Source organism: Daphnia pulicaria, chromosome 3 (genome assembly GCF_021234035.1).
Source record: "Daphnia pulicaria isolate SC F1-1A chromosome 3, SC_F0-13Bv2, whole genome shotgun sequence".
Classification (NCBI taxonomy): domain Eukaryota; kingdom Metazoa; phylum Arthropoda; class Branchiopoda; order Diplostraca; family Daphniidae; genus Daphnia; species Daphnia pulicaria.
The window spans coordinates 8,367,882-8,383,799 of record NC_060915.1 but is presented as its reverse complement, the minus strand read 5'-3'; the positions used below and the strand labels follow the sequence as shown (position 1 = coordinate 8,383,799).

At 41.2% G+C, this 15,918-nt stretch overlaps 2 protein-coding genes across 10 annotated transcripts; one reads left to right on the top strand and one right to left on the bottom strand.

Annotated features, from left to right (window-relative positions):
• Positions 1–1,250: 1,250 nt before the first annotated feature.
• Positions 1,251–7,211, bottom strand: LOC124328987 (THO complex subunit 2-like). 8 transcript variants are annotated; one of them, XM_046787852.1, is made up of 17 exons: positions 6,705–7,211; positions 6,527–6,597; positions 6,373–6,464; positions 5,951–6,310; positions 4,463–5,890; positions 4,141–4,392; positions 3,793–4,062; positions 3,270–3,728; positions 2,773–3,192; positions 2,547–2,696; positions 2,381–2,480; positions 2,201–2,318; positions 1,985–2,141; positions 1,802–1,921; positions 1,676–1,739; positions 1,547–1,626; positions 1,251–1,484 (listed from the first exon to the last, which is right to left on the bottom strand). In XM_046787852.1, the coding sequence occupies exons 1-17, from the start codon at positions 6,764–6,766 to the stop codon at positions 1,389–1,391; spliced, it is 4,299 nt and encodes a 1,432-aa protein (XP_046643808.1). In that variant the 5' UTR covers positions 6,767–7,211; the 3' UTR covers positions 1,251–1,388. The 8 variants fall into 8 exon arrangements, with proteins under 8 accessions (XP_046643808.1, XP_046643813.1, XP_046643811.1 ...); XM_046787857.1 differs by having other exon boundaries at positions 1,547–1,614; XM_046787855.1 differs by having other exon boundaries at positions 1,676–1,742; positions 1,811–1,921.
• Positions 7,212–8,139: 928 nt separating this feature from the next.
• Positions 8,140–13,723, top strand: LOC124329003. 2 transcript variants are annotated; one of them, XM_046787892.1, is made up of 8 exons: positions 8,140–8,281; positions 8,362–10,686; positions 10,768–10,988; positions 11,964–12,105; positions 12,410–12,485; positions 12,639–12,712; positions 12,959–13,084; positions 13,278–13,723. In XM_046787892.1, exons 1-8 carry the CDS (start codon positions 8,155–8,157, stop codon positions 13,385–13,387), a joined length of 3,201 nt encoding a protein of 1,066 aa, XP_046643848.1. In that variant the 5' UTR covers positions 8,140–8,154; the 3' UTR covers positions 13,388–13,723. The 2 variants fall into 2 exon arrangements, with proteins under 2 accessions (XP_046643848.1, XP_046643847.1); XM_046787891.1 differs by having other exon boundaries at positions 11,964–12,117.
• Positions 13,724–15,918: the final 2,195 nt, after the last annotated feature.

The following is a 15,918-nucleotide window of genomic DNA, read 5'->3' as shown; positions in this document are numbered from 1 at the left end:
CGAAAGTAGAACTCCATTGAATTTTAAATATTTTTAATGTCCTTAAATATTACTCCTTTACTAGGAGTTCTTTACTACCCTACTTCCAAGCTGCCCATTACTACACCCAAGATAGCGCAACGTCAGACTGCAGCGCACCTGACCGTAGCAAAATATGAGTTGGCTGAAGAAGTGAAGAATGATAGCGCAAAGTCGAGGATCACGAATATATGGTTCTTTCGTGCGTCAAATACATATTTACTGACTCATTTAGCAACCGGAAGTTGCTAATAAAGCACATTATTCTGGCATATCATTCAAGCATATCATTCTCTTACCTCGCGCTCACCGATTAGGGTGAATTAGAATTCGGAACCACCAAATTAGAAATCGGAAGTAAAGAAGAAACCGGAAGAAACGTGCCTATTGAGTATTGATAAAATGAATCGGGTATCGCAATTGTGAAATATGAGCTGTTTTCCCCACTAATAATTATTGATATTTAGGCCAAAAGTATTTTAACATCTTATTATGAAGTTGGTTACTGAGTAGTAATTCATTGCAAAGCTGGATTCAGTGTGTCTAACTGCCTATTAAGTATTAAAGTTTCCGAACAAACTTGTCTTCGTTAATTAGTGGGCTATGAGAATTGACTGCAAGCGGAATCATTAGTATACTGTTGTGTATTCACCTGGATATTTTGAAGAATGAATGATGACTCTAACGGCCGGTCGGGAAATTGGTTGGAAATAGACTCTGCATTAGTCGCCACTCACCACAGAGCTGTAATATTGGGTTTCTTGTTTTAGTGACATGAAAAAACAAAATTTCACTGCCAAATAGTCAGTAATTTACCAGAAAGGCAACAGTAACAGATGTTATTACAGCTGTTTTCATCCTTTCGAGCACGCTTTTGATCATGTCCAAAACTTCATCAAATGAAGAAAAGCAGACGACAAACAGAAAACAAGATAAACAAAAGCGTGGTTAAAAACAAAACTACTCTCCGAAACCTAAACAGAATCCTTACGAAAAACTACGATATGGTACTATTTTTGTTTTTGTAATAATATCGCGGTAGCCCAACACTGCTAAAAACTGCAGAAGTTGTTGCGCAGGTCAGACCTAATATGAACTGTTTAGTGACAGCCCCGCAAGTTATTAATTTAAAGAGAAATTAAAGCTCCGTTTTCTTTCTTCGTTGTTTTGTGTACTTTAATGATGCCCTTAGAAGTAGTATGCAAACTAGGAGAATTCTATGGTAAAACAAATACGATGAAATTAATTTTATTGTCTAGGCCTGAAGTAAACCATAAGGAGTGAATATGACTGGAAAAATTTCTTTCACTAAAAATAAATTTCAATGAGAAAAATGAGCAGACGCATCAATTCCTTTTAAACTCTCGTTTTCATCTCCGTTTGCTGTCCGTGGAGCGTCGGGCTCGTTCTGTTCTATCTGCGCGGTCAAATGAGCGATCCGATGCTTCTCGTGAAAGAGGTGATTCCTATACAAAAGGAAAAAGGTAATATTTAAGAGAAAGATTTAAATTTTTTTTTATCATAATACTCTGTTGTGTCCTCGTCTATCAGCGTTTCCATCAGAGGGGCTTCCGTTTCCATGCCTTGGGGATCTTACTGTTAAATTAACTAAGAAAATGGTAACAGTTCACTGTAGTTTTTTCATAAGAAAAGTTACCTTTTTCTCGTTCGTCCTCCTTTCGACGTTTGACATCCATCAAAACATCCTCTAGCACCCGATCCTTCAACAAACAAGCAAGAGCTTCAGAATTGAAAAGCAACAAATATGAAGAAATGCAACAACTTTGTCTACCCTTTTACGCTCGCCTTTCCTTTCACGACGTTCTTCCTCGGTTTCTTGGATATTACGTCGTTCCTTGCGGTCTTCTCTGTCACGCTCCATCCATTCATCCTCACGATCAAGCTGATTACATAATTCAGTTACATTTAATAACAATGTAATTTTGGAGATATCGTGTTTTCCTACCTTGCCCGAATGAGGCCTATCTTCTCTATCTTCTTTCCGTTCTTTTATCCTCTTCTCTCTCGTACGATCAGGAATTTCTTCTCGTTTTTCAATCGATTCTTTGTGCCGATCTTTCTCTCCTTTTATTCTCTCTTCCTTTACTTTATCCTTTGTCTCTCTGCCAAAATAATAAAACTGTTAAAAGCGCCGTGATTCTAAAGCTGGTTAGAAAATTACCTTATTTCTTTTTCTTTTTTAATCTCCTTGAGGCCAACAGCAACTGGAGTACTCGACTGAGATTCGCTTGGAGTAGAGGTAGGAGTATCATGCAAATTTGTTGAAGCTTTTTCCACCCCTAAGAATATTTATATTTAATTAAGGTGAAGCAATATGCAGAAGAAATTTTTGGAATTGTACCATTTACTCCTTCATGCTTAACAACTCCATTCTCAGGTTGAGCACCAGGATTTGCTGCCACAACAAGTGAATTGGTACTTTGAGGAGTTGTTTTAGTTACCTAAACAAATTAAAATAAACATCCATGTTTTATCAATGAAACAATGAAGACAATGTTCTTTCTTACAGGTTTCCTCGTCACCAGATGGAATTCATATTCTGGAATTGACGTTTTTTTGTTCTTTAATTGACCACTATATGAAATAGCCATCGCTGATAAATCCTGTCGCTTGTCTCGTTGCTCACTGCGTACTACTTCGACATTTCGATCAATCACCTGTTAGAATGTAAAACAAATAAAATTTAAAACAAAATAATTAATTTGTTTCAACAAAGAAATAACAAATAATTACCCCGACAAGAGGCGTGATAACGGGGAAGAATGGCAAGATGCGTATTAGGACGATCAGTGCATTTCGAATCTGGACATAGTCTTTTGATTCAAGACATACAACTAGCGCTTTGGCAATCTTGTGGTGCCACTTGTGAACAACATGACGATAGTTTTCAAAATCAACGTGATCGTTGTTTTCCGAAGGCTGGTTGCCGACGCGAAATTTGGTAACGAATCCAGGATAATTGGCACACTCTTCGTCAAATATTTTCTTGCTTGAGTGCCAATGCATTACAGTTTCGAGCATGGCACACAAAAAGCGACCATAACGATTTGCCTCGTTTTCCGTACAAGAAGTCACAGTGTATGTTATATCACAAAAGATGCGATCGTAGCAAATCAGCGTTGAAAAGTTTGGTGTTTTCAAATTGTGCATAAGCTAAAAACAAACAACAACCCAAAAATAACAAGTTAGCCAGAGAAAATATTCATGATGAGCAACTTAGACGCACGTACCTGTACAAAGCGAGCGCAAAATAAGGCATCTGTCGCGGTGAAAACGCATCGAGGAAAAAGGCAGAGTTGAAGAAACTGGGTGATCGTCTCCGTTTTTGCTAATTTAGCCGATCGACAGAGAAACCAGCTGTCTTTTTCTTGTGTTAATCTCGCCATGATACGTTCATTGTGATCTTTCTGTTTCTTTTCTTCTTCCAGAAGTTTGTCCATCAAAGCCGTACAGCGATCCAACTCTTTCTTCCGTTTACTGGCTGGCAGATCACGATTTTCATTTGTCTGTTGAATGGCTACCTTCAGGCGTTGCACTTCACGTTCGTACGCAGCATTTGGTACTGACAAATCGTAGACCGTCAGCGACCAAAAAGTGGCAAAAAATTGAGGAGATAGATCTTCCCAAACTCTGGCCGCGCACAAAGGACGAACCGATTCACAAATGGGAGTCATGACCAATCGTACAGCCTAATAAATTCAATTTTGGGAATCATTTCAAGTAAGACAAACTTATTCAAGACAAGCGACTTACCTCTAAATACTTTTGAGTCTTCTGGGCCGGAAGTAAATTCTTTGAATTCTTTTCAGCACGCCGCAATTCATCGTATTTGGAATTGATCGAATGAGCAAACATTGGTCGCGCCAGAAAAAATGCGACATCAGCATGGATGTGGTAGTCGGAGAGCAATGATCCTAATTGTGGAAGGCGTCTAACATAGTCGTCGACACTCATATTCAAAGCCAAGAATGTTCCAAGCTGAACGAGCGTATCTTGACATTGGTCATATAGTTTACCAACCAACTACATGAAGAAAAATCAAATAAAAAAGATGTAATGCTAAGTATTTTTTAAATGTAAAATATTTTTAAAAAGAAATACCTTTAGATGATTATTCTCTGTTTCTCGATAAACAACGCAATTGCGCTGCTGTGCGATAAGAAGACAGAGGGGAATGGCCAAATTGGATTCGAGCAATGTTTCCTTTAAACGCTGGGCAGCTTTCTTGGTAACCCGAACCTGTCCAAAATGAGCAGCTTCAGCTCTTAATAGTTCACCGCCTTGCATTGCTTCCATGTGTTCCTTTGTCATTTCCTCGGACGCTTCGATGCCCCCCATTTTATGCACCATTTCCTGAATGTGCAATAGTTAAACATTAAGTTGTTTTTAAAAGATATTTATTATATTAAATCAATATAAGTACCTGAAGAATAAGAAGATCTAGGCTCTTTTGCGCCTTTAGTTGATTGGCAACGTATTGGAGAAGTCCAGTCAAATCTATGTTGTATTTCTTGTAAATGGCTCCACAAAAGGCGGAAAGAGCCGTCAGCCACATAGAGATGGTAGTTCCATCATGGTTGGTGCGCTCCTTGTCTGGGTTCGAAAGTGCTTCCAAAACGCAATAACCAAGAACATCATACGATAGGTTTGTGAGGTACTTGAGTGAATCCACAACAGGGCCAATCAGGTTGTCGTAGATTTGAATTTGGGACAAAATGTAGTCAAAAAGAAAGCCAGGGCAGCTGTGACTAAGCTTGCCAAGCACTCGACCCGTGGGCTTGACGTTATCCTTGCTCACACGCTTCATGATGTACTTGATGCGTTTAACGCAGTCTACTTTGCGGCGGATCAGCAAAGAATGGCTCTGAAACGTGTCGTTCTTCCACAGGCCATACAGACGATAACGGTGCTCATAAGGCAATTTCTTCAAAACATTCCAGATTTCTTCTGCTACACAACAATTCGATTCCATGAGAGCGAGTGATGGCAATATTACAACATCAAACAGTGTAAGAACGTCAAAGTACAGCGAATCCAGGTCTTGCGGAAGTTTCTTTGAACTGTTCAAGCCACAATCATCTAACGCAGTATTGCACAAACGGATTAACTTGTGCAGGAGGACAGGATCGTTATACAAATGGGGTCCCAAAGAGAGTAGCATGGGGAAAGCAGTTTCTCTCAACTCCTTCATTTCCTTGGCTGTCTTGGGGAAGTTCCATACACCGACAGATAAAACTGGTTTGCCCGAAAGTTTTGGAGATATGCAGCATCGAGTGCGATACACCGGTTCAATTACGTAGTCGACCAGTTTGCAGATACTGCTCGAGATGGGTCGATAAGATGTGACGAAAAACTCTGGGTGACGTTTAAGAAGAGTAGACGCTTGTTCCCAAGCTCCCACTGAAAGAAGAGCTTCACACAGTCCAAATTTCTGATTATAAGGTGCCCTTTCTTCAATCAATTCTTCAATTTTGTCGTCTTCTTTTGGAACAGCGATGATATTCATTCGACGAGCATACTCTTTTGCGTCTGCTAATTCTTTAGCGGCGGATTCGTCGATTTCGCTATCTTTAGGCGTAAGCCAACGATAAATATCTTCAAGATGAATGACTCCATGCTGCAATAAAAGAGCAGTGATGACGAAAAGAGAGTTTGGTGTAGAAGACGGGTCGAATGAAGTAAACTTGAACCCTAAGACTTCACACAAAGTCAACGAATCTGACATGTACGAGCGAATCAGTGGAACAAAAAGACGACTGTGAAGCTGCGGCCGACATTCAAATGATTCCATAATCACATCTAACACCCGATTCGGATCCAAGTTGAAGCAACCAATTAAAGACTGTACAACCTGTGTAAGTGAGGGAAATATTGGTACATGGTCAGAGAATAATATTCATCAAATGTTTACTTGTAAAATGTAGAGTGGAGTGATGGTGTCATCAATCTCTTGATTGAGTTCAGTTATTAGTTTTGCATAGCCTTCATTCTCCTCCCGTAAAAGATTAAACTTCTGCTGCTTGTAAAATAATTTTGTCTTTACTTTGATGAAACGGGAGTAAAATATCTTCTTTGTCTTCAGTAAACTGCAATCTTGTAATGTGTCAATCTCTAAGCGTTCCTTAATCATTGAATCACTTAGCCAGTTTTCCAGTTCTTTTAGCATGCTGCACAACTTTTGACGCTCATCATTATTCTCATTAACCAACGTTTCATGGTCAATAACATTGAGAACATCTAGTGTCAACGATGCTAGATCACCATGCAAAACCTACTTACAAATATTTAATTGACAAAATCACAAATTAAAAGTGTTAAGATCAAAATCTATACCAGAATATCTCCAATGGTTGATAAAACTAGTTCTCTTTTTATTCCACCTTTGATGGCTTGCCACAAGAACTCGTATATAGCACGAAACAAATCTAAAAACAGTAAAACATAAGATAAATAAAATACTTGGAAATGTAATGTAATAACAACAAACCTTTACTCCCAATTGAAGGAATATGTTGACTATTGTTATCGGTGCCAATCCAGCTTTCCAGCAGTTTCACACTAAAAGATTACCAGATAAAAAGAGTAAATTAGTTATGTCATATTATTACTATTGTTGAAGTCAAAGAATGTAGTGTCAGTGATATAAAACAATTGTTGAGTCTTACAATTCAACGTGTCCATGTGATTCCCACGTTTTCCATACTTCTTGGGAAATTAACGACGCCATTTGTGTCCCTCGATTAAGCAACAACTGACGAATTCGGTGATTTCCACTTCACACGTCGCAGTATCTGTTTTTAGAAGTCCTTAGGCCATTCAAAATTGCAGAAGCGAATTCAAACGACAACGAACAAATACCAAACAAACGGGGAAGCGACTCTTTGGTGGCATATGTGACAACATAAACATGGACTCAAGCTCAGAGCCTTGGAGTCTACTGAGTATCGACCTATTCGACCACTTTACCACGGAGTACTCTAATTAAAGACGGGATCTTTTCCTATTCCTATAAGCTTGTCGGAGGGTTATTTGTCAGAAAATTTTTTAAGCCATACGGATCAATGAAGTTTTCAAAGGCGAATCGAATTGCACAAAATATTCTTATTATTTAAACGTTACAGTAAAAGAAGATATTTCGATTTTAGTTTTAGGGGGAAGAGGAAAAGAGGCTGCTGCTAACGCCATCTAGGAACCAACATTTCAAGCTGTTACTTCTAAGCAATGATAAACTGGAGGTGGACCAAATGGATGTAGCGTCCCAGGTAAAAAGAGATGACAGACCCAGCAGGTAGTGACTGCTAGCGGAGCAACACGTGAGCGATAAAAATATTTCTTGGTTTTAGTAAAGATCCGTATTGGCTTCCGGTTGAGTAGGACTATTTGTACAAAATCGTTCACTGCCGTTTCGGCTGATATTGCTGAGCGTGCAGCTTGTTCTTTCCCTCCGTCCTTCTCTAGAAATTCTTCAAAATGAGAAAATCGCGTCGATTATAGGACAGACTTTAATGCGGAGAGTGACAACGATTTATTCTATAATAACTCCGACAAAACTAACAATAATTTAGGCCTTTTTTTCAATTTAAAAATTTTTATCGATATCCAAATAAATATGATAAATAATTCGAAAGGATAGAAATCATTAAAGAAAAAGTACGTAAGTACAAGAGGTACGGATTCACGCTTTCCTAAGAGACGAAATCTACAGGAAGGGCGTGAATCTGTTGGGTTGCCGGTGTCGTGACACCATTTACAACGGGGGAACGGTAGAAAAGACATAAAATAGGATAAGATAGGGAGAATTCACATGGACTTAAATCAAACAATAAGAATAGTCAAAAATAAAAAGAACATTTTAAATATGTAACACACATATTCCATTTTTTAAACAAAGAGCAATGACTGGCAAATACGTCACATCCTTGCTGATGACATCTTTGACGCCTTTCCTATAGTATTTCAAAAATTCCTCTTTCCTTTTTAATTTAATTGATGTAAAAATGTAGGCCAAAGAAGGTGTCAACAACGGTGATTTAACCGAACATCCAGAAGCCATGGCTGTCAACAAGCAAACCTTTATAACTGGAGGTGATTTTCTGTGACCCGTTTGATTTCAAGATGCGGTGTCGAACCGCCAAGTGGTCTCCTCTTAATTCTCTTCTCATCGTCGCCGCAATTTTATTTTCGACATCAGCTGCTGCCTTTGTCGATCCGAAAAACAGCGATTCCGAAAACCAATCGAGCAGTAAGAATGAATTTTCCCAATTTAAACCCACAAACGATGCTGAAGCATTAAAATAAAACAAATTTTTATCATTTTACAAGGGCAACAGAATTATTCAAATTCAACATCTACCTTGGTATCAGATCCAAGAAACCAGATACGATTTAAGAGAAGATGGTCCAACACGTACGGCACATCACGGGTTGAACCTCGACTCTTTTTTCCTACTTTTGCAACGCCTCGCCCACCTCCCAACTACGGTCTACACTTCAAGGGCTACAATCAACCAAAGGCACCGATTGGTTATCCGGTTGCCAGACCACCATTACCTTCTTATAGTCCGCAACCTAATAGACCCGCACAGCCCTCACACACTTATGGAGTTCCCAAACCAACCGGATACCCAGCGTCGTCCAACTATCACCACCATAATCACCAGGAAGTATACTTTACATACCCACCAGCTACGAGTGTCGGTTATCCTCAAACGACGAGCACTCCGGTTGGATCTTATGGATCAGGGTACCCGTCAGGCTACCAGTCAACGCCACCCCCGAACAAACCAAATTATGAGGTCACACTTCCTACTCCAAACCCCAGTTATTACGTCACAACCAAACCGATCCATTATGTGACTACGCCTTCGACCCCTTATCCTTCTCCAAAACCAACCTATCCGGTACCGATAGGCCCAACGAATTACCCAGGCTATCCAGCATCTAATGGTGGAGGGTCTTACAATCCTCCGCCGAGTTCAGGTTACCCGTCGCCAGGACCAGTAGTCGCACCAAGCAAGCCTATTAATTATCCAGTACATTCCTCGTCCAGTTATCCAAGTTACCCAGCGTCCAGTGGAGGATCCTACCCCATATCTTCTTCAGCCGGAGCATCACACCTTCCCATTTTTGTGTTTATTCCGAAGCCTGGATATTTCCATGGGGATCACAACTCCAAACCGGGTAACTATCACAAACCGACTGGCACGTCTCCGCCTCATTACTATCCAGCAACTAATCCGCCCGTAGTGACTCAATACTATCCACCAGCCAAACCTGTCAAACCTGTCAAACCGGTTGGTGTGTATCCTTCGGCTAAGCCACCTAGCACAGCATACGGTTTGCCCAAACCCCAGCAACGACCCACGCAACCATATTATCCTTCGTCTCAATCGGGTTCGTACGGAACTGAAAATGTGAGGCCCAGTTATCCAAACAATTCACCAACAGGGACAAGTAACCAAGTTAGTAACTACAAGAGCAACGAGGATTTACGGCCGCCGACGAGAAAACCATTCGATGTTGAAAACCATTTGTCGGCTGAATATAGACCTAATAGTCAACAGACAGCACAGGCTCAACCTAGTGTGTTCCAGAGAGGCAACATTTTTCCACGACCGGTGAATTCACTTCAGCCTGCAATCAGCAGCGACTTCATTTCTCTTCCAGATACGATTCAACTGGAAAGCGCAGTCGGTGGCAATCAGAATCAAAGTTGGACAATCGGAGCCGCATCCAGTCAAGTTGTCTCTGTTACGGAGCATCCTAGAGCTGCTTTCAACAACTTAGTACCCTCTTACCAAGATGAGTTTCGTATACCCTTTCAATCGAACTATCCAAAGCCGCCTGTCAATGATTGCGGAGGATCGTGGGTAGTTCTCCAACAGCCCACAGGTGGCTTCGCCGATCCAACTCAAGTCCAAATAGAACCGATCCGCCCTCAGTTTGAAAATTCTCATAGATTTCATTTTAAATCGAATGACCAACTTTTTCGAAGTCCAAGTGAAGTGGGAGTCTCGGTTGAACATTTTTCGTCAGGAATCAATGAACCCTTTGTCCCGGAATCGATTTCCAACACCAACGAACCGTACACCCCAGATTTTTTAATTTTCTCAACCACTCCGAATCCTGAATTAGTGTCGACCACGGAGGAGGTGGTCGATCCTGGAGAATGGAGGAAACCCAACAGCCTGACCTCTTCGTTTTCGTTCAATCCAAGGGAATCGATCCCATCAGTCGATCGTGCAATTTCGTCGTCTGGGCAATTCAGTAGCGGAATAACCGTCATCCGTCCCGATGACACAACCATCCCGGCACTCACCTCTACGGAAAATTCCATCATTTTGTCGCTAAACGCCATTAATTTGAGCGATCCCCAAAATGTTATCGACTTGGTTACGTCGGAGATTAAGAGTCCGTCTCCATTTCTAGTCGACATTTCTTCCAGCGACGAAAGCGACGAAAACGATAGCAAAGAAGCGAAAAGTGTCAGTCTGACGTCGGGCAACAATGTCGTACCTCGTGAAACTTCGTCGACGATAGAAGAAGAAGATTCGGATCGATTGAGTCGTCATCTGCGCTCCGCCAACCTGCGGGTAATCTCCTCGTTGATCAGCCAAGCCGGAATCGCTTCCCTCTTTCAAGACAAAGGTAAGAATAAGCGATATAGTAGTACAGAATGAATCCAACAGGTTTCCAGCATTGACAGGATTCCGCACGAATTGTTTACAGATTACACACTGCTGGCGCCGAGCAACGCAGCGTTCAATAAGATTTCTGCTATCCAGAGGCAACGGTGGGCCACTCGACCTGATTTGCTGAGAGAGATGCTGCTTCATCACGTCATACCGAATCATTTCAATTCGTCTTCGTTTGAAAATGAAGCCACTCCCACAACATTAGCTGGCGCCCACCGTCTCCGGATTAACATTTACAACGCTACGGAGAACAGAGTAAGTCTTAATCGATGGTCCTTCAGTTACAGTAGATAATCTAATCTATCGTTATCAGTAAGATCAATTGAATTACCGTGTAAGTGTAGACCAACACCAAATTTTATTATTTGAAATATTGACTTGATTTCTGTTTAAAGTTGAAAGAAGTAGTTTAAAATGGGGTTTGATGAATTAACTTGAGGGCAAAACGTGTTTCGCGTTGTATTTTTGTATTTATTTCTTTACACCACATTTCCACTTAGATCCAACAAAAAAATAGTTGAATAGACTTTTGGGTGTCGTTATATATAGGCGCGCGAGTATATAGTGTTGTTGATTCTACTTGGAAATATTATCTTGCTTTTGTCGCTTTGACGATCGATTAAAGCCCAGCAATTTGTCTTGATTTATTGCTTCGCCTTCATCCATTTTGCCATTATCCTACAAGTTTTTGACGGGGGAAAAAATAAAAGCTTCGCTTTATTCAAGGCCGTTTGACCGTTTACGAGACAAGTCATTCAAATGAATTGCACAAACAGCTCGTGCGTCTGTGATTCGATCGACGATTCCATTGTGTTCGGCAACCAACACCCGCACCGCCATGGAAGGGATATGATGTGGTTAACACGAGCGCCTATACCATTTTGATGCCCGCTCTTAAATAATACATGGCCTCTGCAAAAAAGCAGGCCGTAAAAATTGCTTTTTCTGCCTATGTGCAGTTTATACACAATATGATGGCCCACTTTTTCCTGATGTTGCCGCCATTCGACTCGATATGATTCAAAGCTATACGGCTATAGCATGACTTGTCTCAGTTGATCACACGGCCAACCTTGCTGTGTGTGTTATTCTTTGTGTGTGTGTGTGTGTGTATGTTTAACTGAGTCTTATTTTCAGTCGGTATTTTTCTTCTTCTTTCTTTTTGTTGTTGCTGTTGTTGTCATGCCTGGCCGCTGCGCGATGTAATGGGAAACGTATTTCACGGAACAGGAGACCATAACGACAGTCAACGGTGCCCGAGTCTTGACAGCTGATCTACGTTTAGGCAAACTGTTGGTACATGTCATTGATCGCGTTCTCTTGCCAGGGAATTTCCCTCCACAAACAATATTGGACATCCTCAACGACGGCGGTAGGTTTCAGAGTGCGTACATCATCTATAAATTCGTTGCGTTTTAATCTAAATTCTAGGGTAACTGGAAATATTCCAACATCTTATCTTATTTTATCAGTTAATACTTAGAATTAGCTACGAATACCAATTTTATCGGGTTGTGTAAGTAAGTAAATGAGATGTACCTTTGGATAGAGCCCAAACTCTGGCAACTCAGCAGTTGCAGTATATAGCCTATTAAGTTATTTTCAAATTACATCGGTGATTAAGGGCGGGAAAAAAATAACTAGGTGACTCACTGAATTTCCTTTGCTGAATATAGGTTTGCAAGCTTCGCTATTGGGTCCAGCCCTTACAAAGGTCCTCTCATCTGACTCCCCGCTGTCTGTCTTCGTCCCGTAACGTCTCTTTTGTCATTTTTTTATTTTTTTTACTTCTTCTTTCTGTGGTCTTAATTCGTGTGTGTTTCGGTCGTGACTTACGTTGTGGTTCTGTTTTGTTGTTTTTTCGCTTCTGTCTGCATGGCTCTGGCTGGCTACACTTATTTACAGGACAACTGAAGCATTTTTGAGCGTCAGCCAAGATGAGCAGCGCCTATTCCTGAACAACGAAACCGCCTTTCACAGTAAATCCTCAAGCTCTTTTGCCTTTTTGCCTTTGATTTGAAATTGTTAACTTTGCATAATAACACGTATAATAATGATACAGGGGGTTGGGTCGGGTCTTTTATTTCTCCATTGACGAAGATTTACTGTGTCATATTATATGCAACACTTGCGCTTTTTAATTTAATCATTTTCAATTATTTGCGCTGATTTGATTTGTCTCTTATTCCCTTCATTCGGTAATCGTGTGTTGATCGATTTGCCAGATTTGCTTTGGTATCACATCGTTCCCGGAACTTATTACAGCGAGGGCCTGGAGGACGGCCAGTTGTTGTCCACCTTGCACGATGTCGGCCGTCTCCGCGTCGACCTCCGACGCCAAAACAGAAAAAGTAAATGAACGCTCACGCCCTTGCTGTGGGTTTTTTGACGCCTCATTACATGTATATACGCACACGGTGTCGTTGATTATTCACCGTGGCATTTCCCCGACGGACTATTAGTGGCTTCCAGTTGAGCGCGATCCGTCCCGTCGGATGTAATCGAACATTGTTTTGATTTTTACACGTTCACGCACTTTGGTAGGTAAATTGGCGAGGATCAACGGGGTGGCGAACGTGATCGAGAGTGATGTGAGTGCATCCAACGGAGTGGTCCACTTTATTGACCGGATTCTCACCGACATACTCTTCTAGTATAGCGCCGGCAGCAGCAGCGGACGGAACTGGCTGGACATGTATAGGCGAATCAGCAGCAACACGCGCCGGTCATTCCCGCACCTTTTTCGTTTGTTTGCTTCGGTTCCCCCCACCTTTTTTTCCCCCTTGTTTTCTTTCCTTATGTTTATGTTTACTTTCTAGCGCCTTCACTCCACTTCTCAAGTGCACAGTGTATACAGTATATATATCAAGTTGGTCAGTTCACAGCTGCCTAGCAGCTCAGGAGCCAGCCCCCCAAAAAAGAAAGAAACAGAATAAAACAAAAGCTGTCACAATACCTATATAGAGACTATACAAAGTTATATACGTCTATATACTGTAACCAAATCTTTAGTGTATCAACAACTCAATGACATAGATTCGAAAGCTCAATAATATGAGTCATGATGGCGGTGTACAAGGAAGCTGTTGAAAGAAAAGTTTGCGTTTGGCTTTTAATACTGTCGGGACTGTTGAGCAAAACTTTGTGGTGCGTGTGGCAACGGGAGAGCTAAGAGAATGCGGTCGCCAGCTCATCATTGCCGATGCCATTTGTAGCTATTTATAAATCATTTGCAAAACTCAAACCCTATGCACCAGCACACAATATGCACGTGCAGCAGCAGCAGTCGTCATTTGCAAAAGCAACTTATGTGTACATACCTTTTTGCTATTCGGATGGCTAGTAAGTATTCAGCACACACACCCACTTCCTGGATTATGTGCTACTACATAGCTACGATAAGGCTGGTTGCCTAAACTGTCGTTCCAAGAGATTGTAACATTTTCAGAGAATTGAAAATATGTGTGTCCGTGGGTGGTACCGAACATTGTAAAAACAAATGTGAAATTGCTGGCTCACACTTTGATGGATTATTTAGGACGGAATTAATTTAAAACAAGAGTTTTGCTCGCCACCGGATATTATTAGATCTATTGCCGCTTTAAGTCGATCGATATGACTGTACAGCATACTTTTATTCCTAAAAATAAAATTCAATTATGGGAACAAAATTGTTTGAACGTTTTCAGAAGGCAAAATAAAGCTAACCTATTTATACCGTTTGTATCCACATTTACCTCTAAACTTGGGTTGATTGCCTGAATGCCCAATATCTTTTCATGGACAAAGACTCTCGGTTCGCATTTTGACAATTCATGTTTTCTTACATATATTTCCGTTAGATTGAGCGAGGTCATGAAAAATGGCCATTGGTTTAGATTCATCAGCCTTGGCTTGAGCTTGTGTTTAGTCTTGGACCAATGCCATTTCCTGCTGAACTGGGAGAAAAAGGCGAGCGAAAGACAGAAAGCCCCCCCACTAGCTCGAAAATCTTTTGTGGATATATATTTCAGCTCGGCGGTTGACGAACTGCCGCCGTCACTCTAGAGGTCTTTCCAGCTTTGGCTTGACTAGTTGGAATGACGGATGAGTTGCTCATTAGTCCGAGTCAACAGTCCCTCCTTGATTTATACGCAGTTTATCAAGTGGACAATCATTTAGAGCCGAATGCATTCGTAATAGAAATGCCGCACCGGATTATCTTTCCCCTTTGTATAATCTCATCCATCTTCAACTTTGTAAATCCCCTTGTTTAATAATAAATCCCCATGTCAATTGCATGCCGTCGTGTACTCTGGTGATGGTACGCAATTCATTATTAAAGTGCGTATTATTAAGCCCAAGAGATTATCACCTAGCGCCTCATTTTGTCCAATTTGTACGCAATTGTCGACATATCCTGGAGCCAATAGGAATTTTTCTTTTCACGGAATCTTCGCTTTGGGAAATTAGCGCCCAGCCTATATTGATTAAGCTCTATGATTGTCCACGTAAGAAATAATAAGGCGAAGACTAGAGATTATAATGGATTTTGTTTGGGTCTGATTATAATCGTGAAAGAATCATTTCTATTAGTGTCCTGAACATTGATTGGTGTTGGATTACGTAGTATGTTTCGATTATTACGCAACAGCCAAAAGAAAAATCGGAAACAAACGTTACATCACACACTGTTTGATACTCAACGTGATGTCCAGAAATAAAATAAAATAGCTTAGCAATTAAGTCATCTTGGCGCAGTTGAGAAGACGAACCGGAATTGACACAGACAAGAGATCCAGCAAAGCTGAAACAACTCCATGTTTGCGTTGGCTGGTTGAGTTCAATTGTTTTGCATGTCCGGCGCAGGATGGTGACGTCACAAGAAACGGCCTTCATTCTCCGGCCAAGAAAGCGCCGAGAGCATATTGGTCAACCGACTGAGTGATAGTGAGGCGGGCAGCATCAGCAGCGGACGGAAGCGGAGATGGACGCGGAGAAGAGCGGAGCCTGCTGCTGTTGGCCGTCCGGTGTCACACTACACTAACAAAGTCGTCATTTGTGGTAATGTCGAGCAGCAGTCTCAACCAAAATAAGCCATCCATTAGTCCATACACTGCTGCAGCTGGAACGCTCACTTCTGCTGCCTATACTACCATATCCCTAGTGCTAAGACAAGAATGGCACACAGTATGAAAAGGTTTCG

What these genes read in the sequence shown, in the direction of transcription:
- LOC124329003 (XM_046787891.1), top strand. Translation starts at nt 8,155, where the DNA reads ATGCGGTGTCGAACCGCCAAGTGGTCTCCTCTTAATTCTCTTCTCATC. An exon ending in TTCCCTCTTTCAAGACAAAG is followed by an intron (nt 10,687 to 10,767) that starts GTAAGAATAAGC and finishes AATTGTTTACAG; the next exon opens with ATTACACACTGCTGGCGCCG. An exon ending in ACAACGCTACGGAGAACAGA is followed by an intron (nt 10,989 to 11,963) that starts GTAAGTCTTAAT and finishes TTCACGGAACAG; the next exon opens with GAGACCATAACGACAGTCAA.
- LOC124328987 (XM_046787852.1), bottom strand. Translation starts at nt 6,766, where the DNA reads ATGGCGTCGTTAATTTCCCAAGAAGTATGGAAAACGTGGGAATCACAT. An exon ending in TCACATGGACACGTTGAATT is followed by an intron (nt 6,598 to 6,704) that starts GTAAGACTCAAC and finishes GTAATCTTTTAG; the next exon opens with TGTGAAACTGCTGGAAAGCT. An exon ending in TTATCACGCCTCTTGTCGGG is followed by an intron (nt 2,697 to 2,772) that starts GTAATTATTTGT and finishes ACATTCTAACAG; the next exon opens with GTGATTGATCGAAATGTCGA.